Genomic DNA, 15,283 nt, shown 5'->3' with positions numbered 1-15,283 from the left:
GAGTTTGTATTCAAAATCTTGTATTCAAGTTTCAAAGGGTAGCTGTGTTGGTCTACAGTAGAACAGCTAGATCTGAGTCCAGGGTTAAGAGACCGACCAACAAGATTTTCAGGAAATAAGCTTTCAAGAATCAAAGCTATCCGAGAGATGAGGGGAGTTTTGACTCTCAAAAGTTTATGCCCCAAATATTTTGTTGTTCTGTAAAGTGCTCCTGGACTTCAATTAAGCTTGTATTCAAGGCATGGATCCCCATAGTTTTTTTGCACACAGACCTCTTTAAACTCATTATCATTGTCATAAAATCAGGAAGTATTTTGCTCTTTGTTTACTTTCCGCTCAACTTGATGGGCATGTTTTACGATGCTGTGAAAAGCAAAACTAGTACATAACAAGGTTAGCTGTACTGAACTGCACAATGGCATGACAGGCTGCCATTTTAAATTTAAAAGTTCATCTCCAGGGGAACTACTCTCTGTAGTGTGGGGATCATCTTCAGGTTGGAAAAGTCACGGAGATTTGAAAGTAAAGGCTGGGGAGGACAGGAACCTCAGCAGAGTACAATGCCATGGAGTCTACCCTCCAGCTTGGTGTAGTGGTTAAGAGTGGCAGCCTCTAATCTGAAGAACCTGGTTTGATTCCCCACTCCTCCACATGCAGCCAGTTGGGTGACCTTGGGCTAGTTACACTTCTCTCAGAGCTCTCTCAGCCCCACAGGGTGTCTGTCAGGAGGAGAGGAAGAGTAGACGATTGAAACTCCTCCGGGTAGTAAAACGTAGGATACAAAAAGAGTAGGATGCTCTCCTCAAAGCACACATTTTCACAGAAACTGATTTCTGTATTTTGGAGATGAGCTATAATTCCAGTGGATCCCCAGGTCTCGCCTAGCGACATCTCTAGTCTGCAGAGAATGCACATCTGGAAAGAAGAGCTTCCATGAGATCAGAATGCTTGGTTTGGCAGGGATCTCCTAACATTGTGTGACTCATGGCTGTGTCTGCTCATGAAATAAACAAAAACAAACAGAACTGGACATGGCAATAATCAGGAAATACAATTTGTGTACTCATGGAGGATATCAAATATTTTTATTATGGAGACTGTAGAACAACATAAGTTCAATCAAATCAATGTAGGAAAAAAATTGTTGCAGAAAGAGGCAGGGTTGATCTTCGAAGTTGTGAGTCCCGCATGGATTTAATTCCTCTTTAGAACTTGCCTGCTTTAAGTGCATTTTAACTGTTATTATACGTATATATGATGTGACAACACTGATTTTTAAGTAGAAGTACTGGGCCATGGCCCGGGGGTTGGGGAATACTCGTATAGACAATCATTGGGGCAGCCTAAGCAACATTTGTGACTTTCCAGTGCTGTCCCAAGCAGAGGCAGATCCTTTTAAGTCTCTTGAAGTCAATGGGCTTAGAAGGGTATACTTTGCTTAGGAAAGTACTTTAAATACAGAATGGAGGCAATTAGGCTAATGTTTTCATTTGCAGTGCTCCTTTGTTGCCTTTATAGTAGAGTCTTGCTTATTAATTGGTATTTCACACATCCAAAACAACCAGCTTAACTTGCATTAGTGTTTTATTTCACTGCTTTGTGGTTTTTAAAAAAAGTACCGTAAACTCTCTTCTCTCATGGGCAATCAAATAATTTTCAGATCATCCTCAATGTGAATTTACTTTAACAAAAGGAGCACAGTGAAAAAGTTTATTTCAAATAATTCAACATAGACATAAGGCTGTTGCTTCACTTTTCCCCCTAGTATTTGAAAATCAGGTATTACCTACGGAGTAAGCAAGTTCAAATAAATTTATTTAGATCTTTTAAACACTTTTGCGGCTTTTCTGTTACACCTGGAGACACAGTTGCCCAGTAGCAACGATATACCGCAAACTCAGAGGCAGAACAAAAAGTAGCCATATATAAAGAGAAGTGGGGGGAAGACTTGCTAATACATTTCTCTGATAATCAGTGGAATAATCTCCATAAAAGCATAATAAATGTTTCAGTTAATGTAGCAATACGATAAAATGTTTTTAAACTCATGTACTGATGGCATTCAACACCAGCCCGCTTAAAGAAAATAGCATCTATATCAAATATATGCTAGACGTATACAAGGCATATGGGTTCATTCATTCATATCTGGTGGCAATGCCCAACTATAAATCTTTTTTTGGAATAAGGGATTTAACAAAGCAATCCTGAGGGGGGCGGGGAGAGGAATCGGAATAGGGACCTGACTGACCTCTACGCACAAGGGCAGTTTACGCTGGTGCAGGGCATGGGCAGTGCTCTGCTGCTAAGTCCCACTGGTGAGAGAGCACTGCCAGCATACGCTGTAGGACAACAGTACAATCCCCCGACCCCAATGTAGGCATTCCATGGGCCTGGCGGTAGTTAGGTGGTTTCCAAAGTAGCCCCCTAAGCAGGCACAAAGGTGCACTGGCGTAAGTAAATAAGTAAGTAAGTAAGTAGATAGATAAATAGATAAATATGGTATTGTGGCCCACTAACAACCACAGTAACTTCAAATTCACTCCCCCACCCCACACACAGCTGCAGCCATGCCCACGGAACCTCAAGCAGGATACTGTCTGAGTCCACCCAATCAGCACACTTCCCTGCTCCAGTTGCGCCCTCCAATCACACACACAAACACTAATGGACAACAGGGTATTGTGGGGTAAATGCCAAGCGTGGTCAATTTTGGAGCAGCCCTGTGGGAGTTGGCTGGCCCTGTTGGCCCAACAACGAGTGCTGGACCCCTTGTTGGAGCCAAGCCATTAGTATAAAGCAGGGGTAGTCAAACTGCGGCCCTCCAGATGTCCATGGACCACAATTCCCAGAAGCCCCTGCCAGCGAATGCTGGCAGGGGCTTCTGGGAATTGTGGTCCATGGACATCTGGAGGGCCGCAGTTTGATTACCCCTGGTATAAAGGTTCTGCCACCATAGTGCGGTCTAAACAATAGCTCAAAGCACTGCAGAGTAGATATGATCGATTTCAGAGGGCACAGCCCTATAGAGCCATGCTAAGGCCATCCAGATCCCAGCTATCCTGGAGAATATTTGGATATGCAAATGAGGGGTTTAGATGGTAAACAACGGCAACTGGGCAACAGTGGTTGCACACATCACGAGAGACAGGCACCATGAACAATATGCATGTTGCCCTTTCAGATGGTTCTCCAGCATCTCAACTATGACGGTAATTGCCATTGCCGCTTGTTGGGAGCATCCCAGGGCCAGGGTCTACGGAGCTAGGAGCATCTGCTTGTCATGGGATGGATGCAGGGGCTTGCACCATGGAGGGATTGTTCATCCACCTTGGTGTGCAGTCCCATCCAAGACCCCAACCCTTTCTCTGTTATGCTCGCAAAAGTGGCATCTCTGCCATCTGACCAGAGGCATGACTGACCCATGGCTTAACTGTCTCATGTGGTGGAAATTCCTAGTTCTGTAGCCACTGTTGTCCCTTCCCCATTTCGGGTGTCCTAACCAAGGTGAAAACCAGAATGGCTGACAGGATCGGACCACCTCTTGCCCTGGAGGGACGGACCAGATCCAATGGGATGAAATTAATCCAAAAGAAATTCCGTCTAAACATCCGGAAGAAGTTCCTGACAGTTAGAGCGGTTCCTCAGTGGAACAGGCTTCCTCGGGAGGTGGTGGGTTCTCCATCTTTGGAAATGTTTAAACAGAGGCTGGATAGCCATCTGACGGGAGAGGCTGATTCTGTGAAGATTCAAGGGGGTGGCAGGTTACAGCGTCAGCGATAGGGTTGTGCGTGTCCTGCATGGTGCAGGGGGTTGGACTAGACGACCCAGGATGTCCCTTCCTACTCTATGATTCTACCTCCTGTGTGTGGAAACCAGAACAATCTTCAGTCTTCAGTGAAAAGCTCACAAAGAACAGGGAAGTTGGTTTGAGGCTGTAGCCTCTCCAACACACACTATGCAAGTTCAAACCAATGTTTAGAGAGGGAGGGAGAAGGCGCACACACAACTCCTCCCCACAATACTCTGGCTTATGAACACAGGGCTTATATCCCTGTGATGCCAAACATTAGAAAGCAGTGAGTGTTCTTGATCCCAGGGAGGGAACCTTCCTGCAGCTTAAGTGACCCGGTGCTTACGAGAACCTTCACACTGTCTGTGTGACCAGCAATTGATTCATAAAGTTGCCATCTGTGCCTTTGTTTTCATACATTCACAAAAATAGCCGGAGAAAAAACCGAAAAGCACTGGAGACGTGGCCAGTGTGAATTTCAGTTTAAGAGAAGCATGATCCTGAAAAATTATTCTGGTTGTAAGCTTTCCGAGCACTGCCCTCTATGGATACACATTCTGTGAGTACAAATGCAAGCAAGCGTAACTGGTTGTTCCAGTAGAAGCCAATATACATTCAGTGCAAAGATAGTCGTATAATATACCTGTGAAATCGCTGCAGTAGCAGAAGAGAGTGATAGCTCTACATGTAGTAAAAGCGGCAAAAAATTGTCTATTTCAGTGGTCCCCAACCCTTTGGAGGCTGGGGACCGGCAGGGCAACTGCCCGACCGTGCATGCCGCGAATGCGCGCCCGCGCATTGTGCATGCGCGGCCGGGCATGCGCACACGCACCATGCACGGCCAAAATCGTGTATGAGTGAAAGTGCCGCACATGCGCGATTCCGGCTGCGCATGCCGCATGTGCGCATGCGCGGCCCTGATTCCCTCTCCCCCCCCTCCCGCAGTAAGAAGCTTCCCGGGCCGCAAGCTTGTGGCCTAGGAAGTTTTTTACTGCAGGGGGGGCGGGGAGAGGGAGCTGCGGCCCGGCGCCAAGGCCTTCGTGGCCCGGCACCGGGCCACGGGCTGCGGGTTGGGGACCACTGGTCTATTTGATTGTCTATGGAATCACCAAATCTTAACTATAGGCCATCATATATACCTTCCGTAGTACACAGACTGCCATATTGGAAATCCTACTGTCTACTCAAGAATCCTAATGGCTTAATAGTCAACAAAATACATCATGCTTCTAACAGTTCTGACTGTGGTCACGTAGACTTGCTTTGTGGATGAAGCTTTTACGCCAAGCTCTACCTTAATTATAAGAGAAGACAAAACTAACTAGGTTATAAGTAATGGTAAAGGTATCCCCTGTGCAAGCACTGGGTCATGTCTGACCCTTGGGGTGACGCCCTCTACCATTTCTTGGCAGACTCAATATGGGGTGGTTTGCCAGTGCCTTCCCCAGTCATTACCGTTTACCCCCCAGCAAGCTGGGCACTCATTTTACCGACCTTGGAAGGATGGAAGGCTGAGTCAACCTTGAGCCGGCTGCTGGGATTGAACTCCCAGCCTCATGGGCAGAGCTCTCAGACTGCATGTCTGCCGCCTTAACACTCTGCGCCACAAGAGGCTCACAAGAGGTTATAAGTACACTTACTTAAAAGGAATACTTGTTGGTTTAAGAGGGGATGTGGAATATATTCATTTGCTTCATTTATACCCTGCCTTTCTTTCCAACAGAAACTCCAGCGTATCAAACCTCACAGAGTAAATGTTCAAGTAATACCTACTTGCTTGTGTAACGGCTTGTGTGACGGTTTGTGTTCAGGGGCTAGAATTCTACAAGTAGCACAATGATTCCGTTACTATGGCTTTAGGATGTAGATGAATTAGGGACAGTGTCAAAACTTCTTCCCACCTTATTTTGTAAGTTATGAAAATGGGACACTTTCTTACACGTCTCTTTTCTTGTTAAAACCACGTGCCGCTTTTCCAAGCTGCCACAGCTGCAAACATATCCAGGCACAAGGGGGGGGGGGAATCAAAAGAGATGTACCGAGCGAAGTGACATTTTCATCCCCATGTTACTGGTACAGCATCCAAAGCACAGTCACTGCAGAAATACCGAAGGCAGCAGCACTGACTACCTGGGAGCTCGGGCTCCCGTTGCAGAAATCCTTGTAGCAGCAAAGGAATCGAAAGCTGTCAGCATTGAATTCATCGGCAACTATTTTTCGGGTGCATCGCGATGACTTCCAGCAGCTGTATGTCCTCAAATGCACTGAGAGAGAGAGAGAGAGAAATCACACACCCCAAATTAAAAACTGAAAACAGCACTTATGAATAATGGTACAATAATTGTGCATTCTGTAGGCATTAAAATGGGAGGAGATTTCCCAAACCTACACCCCAATTGCCTTGGTCTGGATAGTTTACCCTGGTCTCATGCTGCCAGATCTCAGAAGCTGAGCAGATCTTAGCCCTGGTTAGTATTTGAATGGGAAATCATCAAGAAAGTTGCGGGTTGCTAGCCAGTGACAGCTAATGGCAAACCGCCTCTTGTCTTGCAAATCTCGCTGGGCCACCAGAGGTCAGCTGTTACTTGATAACACTTTCCAATGACCACAGGCAGAACAATGAGTCACCTAGTACGCAATTCACATGACTAATCCCACCCTACCATTTACCTGATTCCTAAAGCAGTTCCCAGCAGCAAAACAACATTAAGTTCACCGAGCATGGATATTCCCATGTCATGGAGCAAAATCTAAAAGGCAAGGACAGGAGTCGTGATATTGGGAAGCTGCCTCCAAAACATAGTCAATGCTTTCCAGGTTTGAACAGGCCAGGGAGAGCGTACTTACTCATGTGAAATTTTGATGAGAGTTTTCCTCTCCTATCACAGGCTTTTAAAGAAATCACCCATTCATTCTTATTTGCAATACCACAAAGATACTTTAACATCAATGGGATCAGTTGAACAAGATTGCTTTGCTCTTCAAAAGGTTTTGATGTATCTTGAGTGTTTGTAGTGTTGTGAACTGCTTGAATCCATGAGGGTTTTGCTTTTCTTCGCTGCCAAGTGGGGTTTTCAAGGCAATTGAATGGGCTATTTCATTCAGAGGTGGATTGCCATTGCTTTCCTCTGCTCAACAGCCCAAGTATTTCTTGATGGTGTTCCATCCACAGACTAACGGGGGCCGACCCTGCTTAGCTTCTGAGATCAGGTGAGGTCCAGCTAGCTTGGTCTATCTGGGTCAGGGAACAGGGCATAAATATAAATAATAATTTTGCATAATATACATACAAAACCTGATTTGCAAGCAAACGTCATCTTCATGGGCACAAGTAACATTGGTCCTGCACACTACAGGACTTTGTTCACAGGTGTAGCATCGGAGTGCATCGCCTAAGAAATAAGAAGAAGTTGTGTTAAATGCCTACATGTCCAAAATGCGTTCTCTCTCTCTATATATATATCAATTAACCAATCAATCATATTTTCAAAATGCTTCAGTGAACCTCTTGCTGCAGGTGGGGAGGGCTCAGTCAAAGAAGGGCTTCCTTAAAGTCACCAAGTGAGTTCATTTTATTTATGTCATTCATATTTTGCCTTTCTTCCTGATGGCGATCCACAGCAGCTTGTAGCATCCTCCTGTTCTCTATTTTATCTTTAGGTTATACTTGGAGGGTGTGTCACTGGCCCACTGTCACCCAGTGAACTTTCATGGCAGAGTGGGGATTTGAACCTGGATCTCCTAAATCTCAGTCTCAGACTGTAAATCCTGCATTTCTCTTGTGGCTACTTTGAGGGGATGATCCCTCCAGTTTGGTGTAGTGGTTAGAAGTGCAGACTTCTAATCTGGCATGCCGGGTTCGATTCTGCGCTCCCCCACGTGCAACCAGCTGGGTGACCTTGGGCTCGCCACGGCATTGATAAAACTGTTCTGACCGAGCAGTGATATCAGGGCTCTCTCAGCCTCACCTACCCCACAGGGTGTCTGTTGTGGGGAGAGGAATGGAAAGCCGACTGTAAGCCGCTTTGAGCCTCCTTCAAGAAGGGAAAAGCGGCATATAAGAACCAACTCTTCTTCTTCTTCTTCTTTTTCCTATTATAGCCCCACCCTCAAACCCAAATGTAAAATTAAGGCAAGAGGGAACAGCATCCAACACAGTGTGCCATGGTGCCATTGATCAATTCCTAACACAAGAGTTTGAACGTAATGCTGTCTTTTTAGGGCACTTCAAGATTATGCCTAGAATTCATTTTTCTTTTTAAAAACAGCAATATAGAATGGAAATTACCAGCCCATACTTATAAGTAGACTGTAAGCCAGGGGTAGTCAACCTGTGGTCCTCCAGATGTTCATGGACTACAATTCCCATGATCCCCTGCCAGCTGGCAGGGGCTCATGGGAATTGTAGTCCATGAACATCTGGAGGACCACAGGTTGATTACCCCTGCTGTAAGCTGTTTAAATTCCAAAGGGGGAGGGGGATATTACAAAGAAGCCAGTATTAAAAAAAAACAGCTGAAGGAATAATTCATTCATGCAGAGTGAGTGTGAAATAGTACTAATCAACAGGAGCAAAGCAGAATACACAATGAGCCTAATGCAGGATAAAATGGGATAACAGAAGAAATTCATTTCAAAAGATAACTGCTTTGGTCTATAGTAGAAGAGCAAGGTTCGAGTCCAGTAGGACCTTAGAAACCAACAAGATTTTCAGGCATAAGCAGAAGAGATCTTTGACTTTCAAAAGCTTGCACCCTGAAAAATCGTATTGTTCTCTAAAGTAGACTCAAATCTAGCTGGAAGCAATTAGCATCTGTAAGGGTTAGGAGATTCAGCAATTGAGTTGACACGTACTATTTTAAGACACCTACCAGAATGGCAGAACACGACTATAGCAATGAAGACTGTGAAGAGAATACACTTAGTTTTGTCCATGTCCTCTTCTGAATCTGGAAACAGAAACACACATTAAACCAGGGCCCATGCGGCCATTGCAACAGAATAGCAGGGTCATTTATAAGATAGTTACCTTTATGGACCTTTGATACTAATAGACCCAAATTATATGACTTAAAATATAAAATATAAGGTATATAAAATATAAGAATTAGATAGTGGGTTGAAGACCTTGTTTGTATCCCTGTGAAAAAATAAACCAATTCAGAAATAAGTTTACTGAGGAAGTAAAATACGAAAACGAGGTTTTATACCTAGGAACGCGTTCTGAATAAAGCTTTTTGCCATCGCCAGCTTGGAATTTCTTTCTGTTTATCCATTCTCTGTTGTAGCAAGTGAATATCTGAGCTAGTACAGGCCAGGGATGGAATGATTGAATAGTTGGGCAATGTGTTAAAAGATGAGGGGAACAGGGGAATAAAATAAAGGGAAATTAAGGGCAAAAACATACTAGAGAAGCTTGTATGTAAGCTCTTAAATGGAAGGAAAGCATATGGGTGTTGCTTTCATTACCCCTTGACGAAATAGTATGTGCTCAACTGCTGTTTTAAGTAAACAGGACTGGAGGGAAAGCAGTCATGCCGAATACTTAAACCATTACACCAAGCAGGTTCTAATACAATATAAGTGATTTTTAAACAACATTTTACAGTGTAAACACTTTAGATTTGGTCTAAGCTTTTGTTCTGTCGTATTCATGACATGGTGGTCAGAGTGCAGAACAGGAATCTGGGAAGTTCAGGTTTGAATCCCTGTTTTGACATGGAAGCTCACTGGGTAAACCTGGGCCAGTCATACCCTCTTTGCTTAACTCATCTCACAGGGTCATTGTGAAGATAAAATGGAGGAGAGGAGAACAGGGTAAATCACCTTGGGTGACAGGCAGGGAATCAATGAAGTAAATACATACTGATAATCATGCAGAGACTAGACCCCCCAAGTTACTTGGGTTTTTGCGTGGGAATCCCATTGGTGCTCCCATGTCTTCTCTTCTATGGCAACCCTAAATCAGCCACCTGAGCCAGGTAGTCTCACCTGGCTTAATCTTGAATTTACAGTTTTCCCCTTACCAATATACATTTAACACCTGCCCCCCAATGTGATTACTGCACATTATACATGGGGTTTCCAAACAGAAGATGAGTTAGCAAGCTGCCTTTATGTCCACTATAAGGTATTTCAATTATTCTTCCATTGCCAAGTGGACTTTTTCATTTACTAGTTTTTTGCTGAATGGTTAACCAGTTTTATAGGTTGGGATCCCTGTATCATGATGTCTCTTCCTGCAAAGGATAAGGACCACTCCACATGAGCTTGCAGGATGTCCTATACAATAGCAATCCCCAACCTGTGGGCTCCGGACCACATGTGGTCCATCGACTAATTGGAGGTGGGCCGCGAAGGATGCCTTCTCCCCCCCCCCCGGCCCTTTACTTCATCCCCCCCCCCCGTCCCTTTACAACACACTTCGGGTGTCATTGTCTCCCATCACTCCCAGATGGGACTATCTCGTTGCAGAGAAACAAGCTCAGGGTTCCCATTGATTTGTCATTGTCATGAGTCAAAATTTCCATGAAAATAACAGCAAATTACTTCTTAAAGAAACTTTGATCTTTACTTGGTTTATCATGATCAACGAAAACATCTATTTCTGTGTCAGTTCAAATAGCTGATACTTGCACAAAGCAAAACGTACCATATTATACAGGCAAAAAATTACTTCACTACAGAAAAGTAAACCTTATCGAATTATTGATTTAAAATTCAATACTGCACAAAATGAGAATCACTAAATGAGAACCAATCAGAGAATGCTGTCCACTATATCTCCCTTAAAATTTTTCGAGAATCCTACTAATTTGCTTGTCTCACCGAAACTGTATTTCTTGCAATTCCCCCCCTAGCAAAGCAGAAATACTGCTGACAAGCTCATTCTAACTTCTTGATTAATTAGGGCCTAAAAAACATGCTTTCCCTAACTGAGCAAGGGAAGATTTGATCTTTATAGATATTTAAAAGGGCACGGCTAGTACATTCTATTATTTCTAGCTTTAGCATTCTAATATTTATTTATTTATTTATTTATCATACTTTTATACCGCCCTCCCCGGAGGCTCAAGCCTTGGCCTTGACTCTTTTTCACATTTTTCACCTCCTGGATCTGTTTAAACAGCACTATTACAGCCTGTATTATAATTGGGTGGGATCCAGGAGAAGTACGTCAAATCTTTCCATGGGAAATGGATACCTCGACTCACTGGAAGACATCTTTAGGTCCAGCTCCTTTCCCTAGCTAGCAACCTTTACAGGACCGTAAGTGAATCAGCACGCATACACACACTGATCCTCAACCTCTTAGCTTGCTGCATTCATAATGTTCTGTAGTGGCTGGATGTTCTGCACATAACCACAAAATTGATGTTGGGGCATATATTTTCATTCTTTCTTTATAAATATCTTCAGTACAGTTGTTTCCTCTAGAGAGCTTTCTCTGCTGCTTCCTTTAGGGCAGTGGTCACCAACCTTTTTATCACTGGGGACCACTCAACGCTTGACAATTTTATTGAGGCCCGGTGGGGGGGGGAGGGTAGTTTACTCCTCTACTCTCAACCACTGCCCTAACGCTCTCTGACTCTGGTCGCTATGGTAATGTTTAAACATCCCTTCAAAATAAGATACAGACACGCCACAACAATAAGGAATATTTTATTTTCATGGAAATTTTAATTCATGACAATGACAAATCAATGGGAACCCTGAGCTTGTTTCTCTGCAACGAGATAGTCCCATCTGGGAGTGATGGGAGACAATGACACCCGAAGTGTGTTGTAAAGGGCCGGGGGGGGGGTGAAGTAAAGGGCCGGGGTGGGGGGGGGAGAAGGCATCCTTCGCGGCCCACCTCCAATTAGTCGAAGGACCACGTGTGGTCCGCAGCCCACAGGTTGGGGATCGCTACTTTAGGGTTTTATTCTAATGAGGACTGTCTAAATGAAGTTCCCATTGATTTGGCATTGTCATGAGTCAAAATTTCCATGAAAATAATATGTTCCTTATGTTCATTTTTGTGGCTTGTTTGTATCTTACTCTCAACCACTGCCCTAAGGCTCTCTGATCGCCATGGTAATGTTTAAACATCTCTTCAAAATAAGATACAGACACGCCACAACAATGAACATAAGGAACAGTTTATTTTCATGGAAATTTTGACTCATGAAAATGCCAAATCAATAGGAACCTCATTTAGACAGTCCTAATTAGAATAAATGCCTAAAGTAGTTGGAAAATAGTCGGAAAGTTTGTTTTGTAAACGGAGGGATGGGCTTCAGCCTCCCTGTCTGTGCTGCTTCCAGCTTCCTGGCTTCTAGGGAGCAGTAAACCGTTACTTCCACGGCAAATAGCAGAGAGATGATCATGAGCTAATCTGGGCCAGGATGGTCAGTTTTCCTTCAATTTGGCAGTGCAACCCCCACAATCACCCTGAAGCTGGTGGCCAATTTTGAGGTCCCTGGCTTTATTTTCTGATGCCTGGCCCATTTGCAATATTTAGCAGCAGTCTGAATGAGCAGTTCCACTTTTAGCGGAAGGGGCTGCAGCAACAACCGAGGAAGCAGCAGCCAGAGTGGTCATCGCCCTTTGGGGATGGTCTGGGGGAAAAATTAGATTTGAAACAAATATCATACTCCCACCTTTCTTCCTAAGGGGGCCCAAAGTGATTTATATGCTTCTCCTGTCCTCCATTTTATCCTCACAGCAAGGATGAGAGGTAGGTTAGGCTGGGGAGGTATGCCCAGAGGCAATCAGTGCCAAATTCAGGATTTGAACCTGGATCTCCAAAATCCTAACCCAATATTCTACCCCCCACCCAATCATAGAATCATAGAAAGGGGCCATACAGGCCATCTAGTCCAACCCCCTGCTCAACGCAGGATCAGCCCTAAGCATCCTAAAGCATCCAAGAGAAGTGTGTATCCAGCCTTTGCTTTAAGACTGCCAGTGAGGGGGAGCTCACCACCTCCTTAGGCAACCTATTCCACTGCTGAACTACTCTGTGAAAAATTTTTTCCCGATATCTAGCCTGTATCGTTGTAGTTTAAAACCAATACTGTGCGTCCTTTCCTCTGCAGCCAACGGAAACAGCATCCTGCCCTCCTCCAAGTGACAACCTTTCAAATACTTAAAGAGTAAATAAATAAATCCAATAAATAAATCCATGAAGTTCTTAACTCCCTGTTGTTTCGTAATGTGTGTGTGTTAAGTGCTGTCCAGTCACCGTTGACTTATGACCACCCTAAGAATGTCCCACATCATGAGAAGGAAGGACTCCCTGGAGAAGAGCCTAATGCTGGGAGCGATTGAGGGCAAAAGAAGAAGGGGACGACAGAGAATGAGGTGGCTGGATGGAGTCACTGGAGCAGCCGGTGCTAACTTAAATGGACTCCGGGGAATGGTAGAGGACAGGAAGGCCTGGAGGATCATTGTCCGTGGGGTCGTGATGGGGACACGACTTTGCACCTAACAACAACAAAGAATGTCCTCCAGAATGTCCTATCATTAAAGCCTTGTTCTGATCTTGTAGACTGAAAGCCATGGCTTCCCTGGGTCAGTCCCTCTTTTGTTGAGTCTTCCGCTTTTCCTAGCATCGTTGTCTTTTCCTGTCACTCATCTTCTCAGGATGTGACCAAAGGATGCAGCTAAGTCATTTTAGCTTGGTTTAGCTAGAACCCACTTATTTATCTTCTTGGCGGTCCACAGTATTTGTAACCTCTCCTCCAACACCACATTTCAAAGACATCAACTCCCTTCCCCCGTCAGTTTTCTCTGTTGCACAACATTCCCCCTCATGAAAATCAACGGGGGAATAAAATGTCATGAATTAACTTGATCTTTGTCATGACAGGGATATTTCCCACCCACCCACCCCTGTGCTGCCCCCACCTTCCTGGCACACCTTTGCTTCCATTGCAAATAGCAGCGGGATGGTCTGGAGCTAAACATGACCCGTGTGCTCCAGTTCCCTTCATTTTCTACACTGCAGTATCATCCACCACACTAGCTGCGCTGGTGCCAAAATCCACAGAGAGGGTGCATATAAAGTGACCAGATTGACCCACTTTTGGAGGGACATCTGGGGGCACCTGGCAAATTGTACTTATGCTGAAATTTAAAAATAGATATTACAATACTATTTTTGTGTTCTATGCATTCTATGAACATTTTTGTTGCTCCATATAGACCAAATTAAGAGCCTGTTGTGGTGCAGAGTGGTAAGGCAGCAGACATGCAGTCTGAACCTCTGCCCATGAGGCTGGGAGTTTGATCCCAGCAGCCGGCTCAAGGTTGACTCAGCCTTCCATCCTTCCGAGGTCGGTAAAATGAGTACCCAGCTTGCTGGGGGGTAAATGGTAATGAATGGTGAAGTCACTGGCAAACCACCCCGTATTGAGTCTGCCATGAAAACACTAGAAGGCGTCACCCCAAGGGTCAGACATGACCCGGTGCTTGCCTTTACCTTTATAGACCCAATTTTTAATCAAGAACCCCCCCCCCCCCCAGTCAATGGTGTCCCGTTTTACTAATGTTAAAATCTGGTCACCTTAGGTGCACAGCACGCACCACCAAGGGCGCACTTCATCAGTCCTCACGAGAAGCTTGCAAAAAAGGTGCGCACACACACACACGCGCGCGCCCCGGTGTTCAGATTGTCTTCTCATGCAAGGTAAGCACATCTCCCTGGTGAAATGCAGTGTCCAAGCGGCAGCCCCGCCCTCTTTACACCCCCTCCTCTAATGGGCTGGGGGCAACGCTTTCCCTTCCTGCATGTTAAAACAATCCTGTGAGGAGGAACGGGCTTGCATCAAGGTCACCCCGCAAGCCAAGACACTGCCCTCTCCGCCACACTGCCTCAGGATGGCCCCCTGCCCCCCCTCCCATCTTACCTGATGGAGGCGCCACGCCCTCAAGCCACCAGGTTTTTAGCACAACGCGCCCCTTCCCCTCCGGGCCAGCTTCTTTCCCCAAGCTCAGGCTGCAAAGGGAAAGCTTCTAAAGGCACCGAGCCCCTCAGACCGCCCAAGTCTGCGTGGCTGGCTGGCTGGCTTGGGGGGACGAGACGGGAGGCCCTGCCCTTCCCCGCCCCACCACTCACTCTCCAGACGACGCTGTTGCAGAGCTGCCCCACCGCGCTGCAGTCTTCCGCAGCCGTCCGGCCCGCTCGCTCTGCTGCGCGCAGCTGCTCCGCCGTCCAGACCAGCCTGCTGCAATCTCACTGCTGCAAAACCCTCCCGCGCCGCTCCTCTCGCCCATCTGCGGCAGACGCCCCAAGCCAGCCCCGGCAGCGGCGGCGGCGGCTTCTTCTCGGGTCCCTCGCAGTCGTCGCGCCGATGGGAGGTCAGTCTCCAAAACAAGCCAGGCTGCTCCTCTTCTGGACGGAGCGAGGAAGAGGGATCCGCGGCGATTTCCCAATCATCGGCCCCGATATGATGGGAGATTCTTTAAGGCCAGACAAGTTGAATTTATTCAACGCATAAGCTTTCG

General features: G+C 45.7%; 1 protein-coding gene across 1 annotated transcript; it reads right to left on the bottom strand.

The window, feature by feature from the left end:
* Positions 1 to 2,907: 2,907 nt before the first annotated feature.
* LOC143831635 (CD59 glycoprotein-like) lies at positions 2,908 to 15,218 on the bottom strand. Its single transcript, XM_077324788.1, has 4 exons — positions 14,895 to 15,218; positions 8,665 to 8,742; positions 7,084 to 7,185; positions 2,908 to 6,057 (listed from the first exon to the last, which is right to left on the bottom strand). Exons 2-4 carry the CDS (start codon positions 8,726 to 8,728, stop codon positions 5,861 to 5,863), a joined length of 363 nt encoding a protein of 120 aa, XP_077180903.1. The 5' UTR covers positions 8,729 to 8,742; positions 14,895 to 15,218; the 3' UTR covers positions 2,908 to 5,860.
* Positions 15,219 to 15,283: the final 65 nt, after the last annotated feature.

The sequence above is a fragment of the Paroedura picta genome, chromosome 3 (assembly GCF_049243985.1).
Source record: "Paroedura picta isolate Pp20150507F chromosome 3, Ppicta_v3.0, whole genome shotgun sequence".
Taxonomy (NCBI): Eukaryota; Metazoa; Chordata; class Lepidosauria; order Squamata; family Gekkonidae; genus Paroedura; species Paroedura picta.
Note: the sequence above shows the minus strand (reverse complement) of the source record. Positions and strands in the feature narration are given on the sequence as shown.

Coding starts and splice junctions, on each gene's coding strand:
- LOC143831635 (XM_077324788.1), bottom strand. CDS start 8,728: ATGGACAAAACTAAGTGTATTCTCTTCACAGTCTTCATTGCTATAGTC. Junction 7,186..8,664: donor AGTCGTGTTCTGCCATTCTG/GTAGGTGTCTTA, acceptor CTTATTTCTTAG/GCGATGCACTCCGATGCTAC. Junction 6,058..7,083: donor TTGCTTGCAAATCAGGTTTT/GTATGTATATTA, acceptor TCTCTCTCTCAG/TGCATTTGAGGACATACAGC.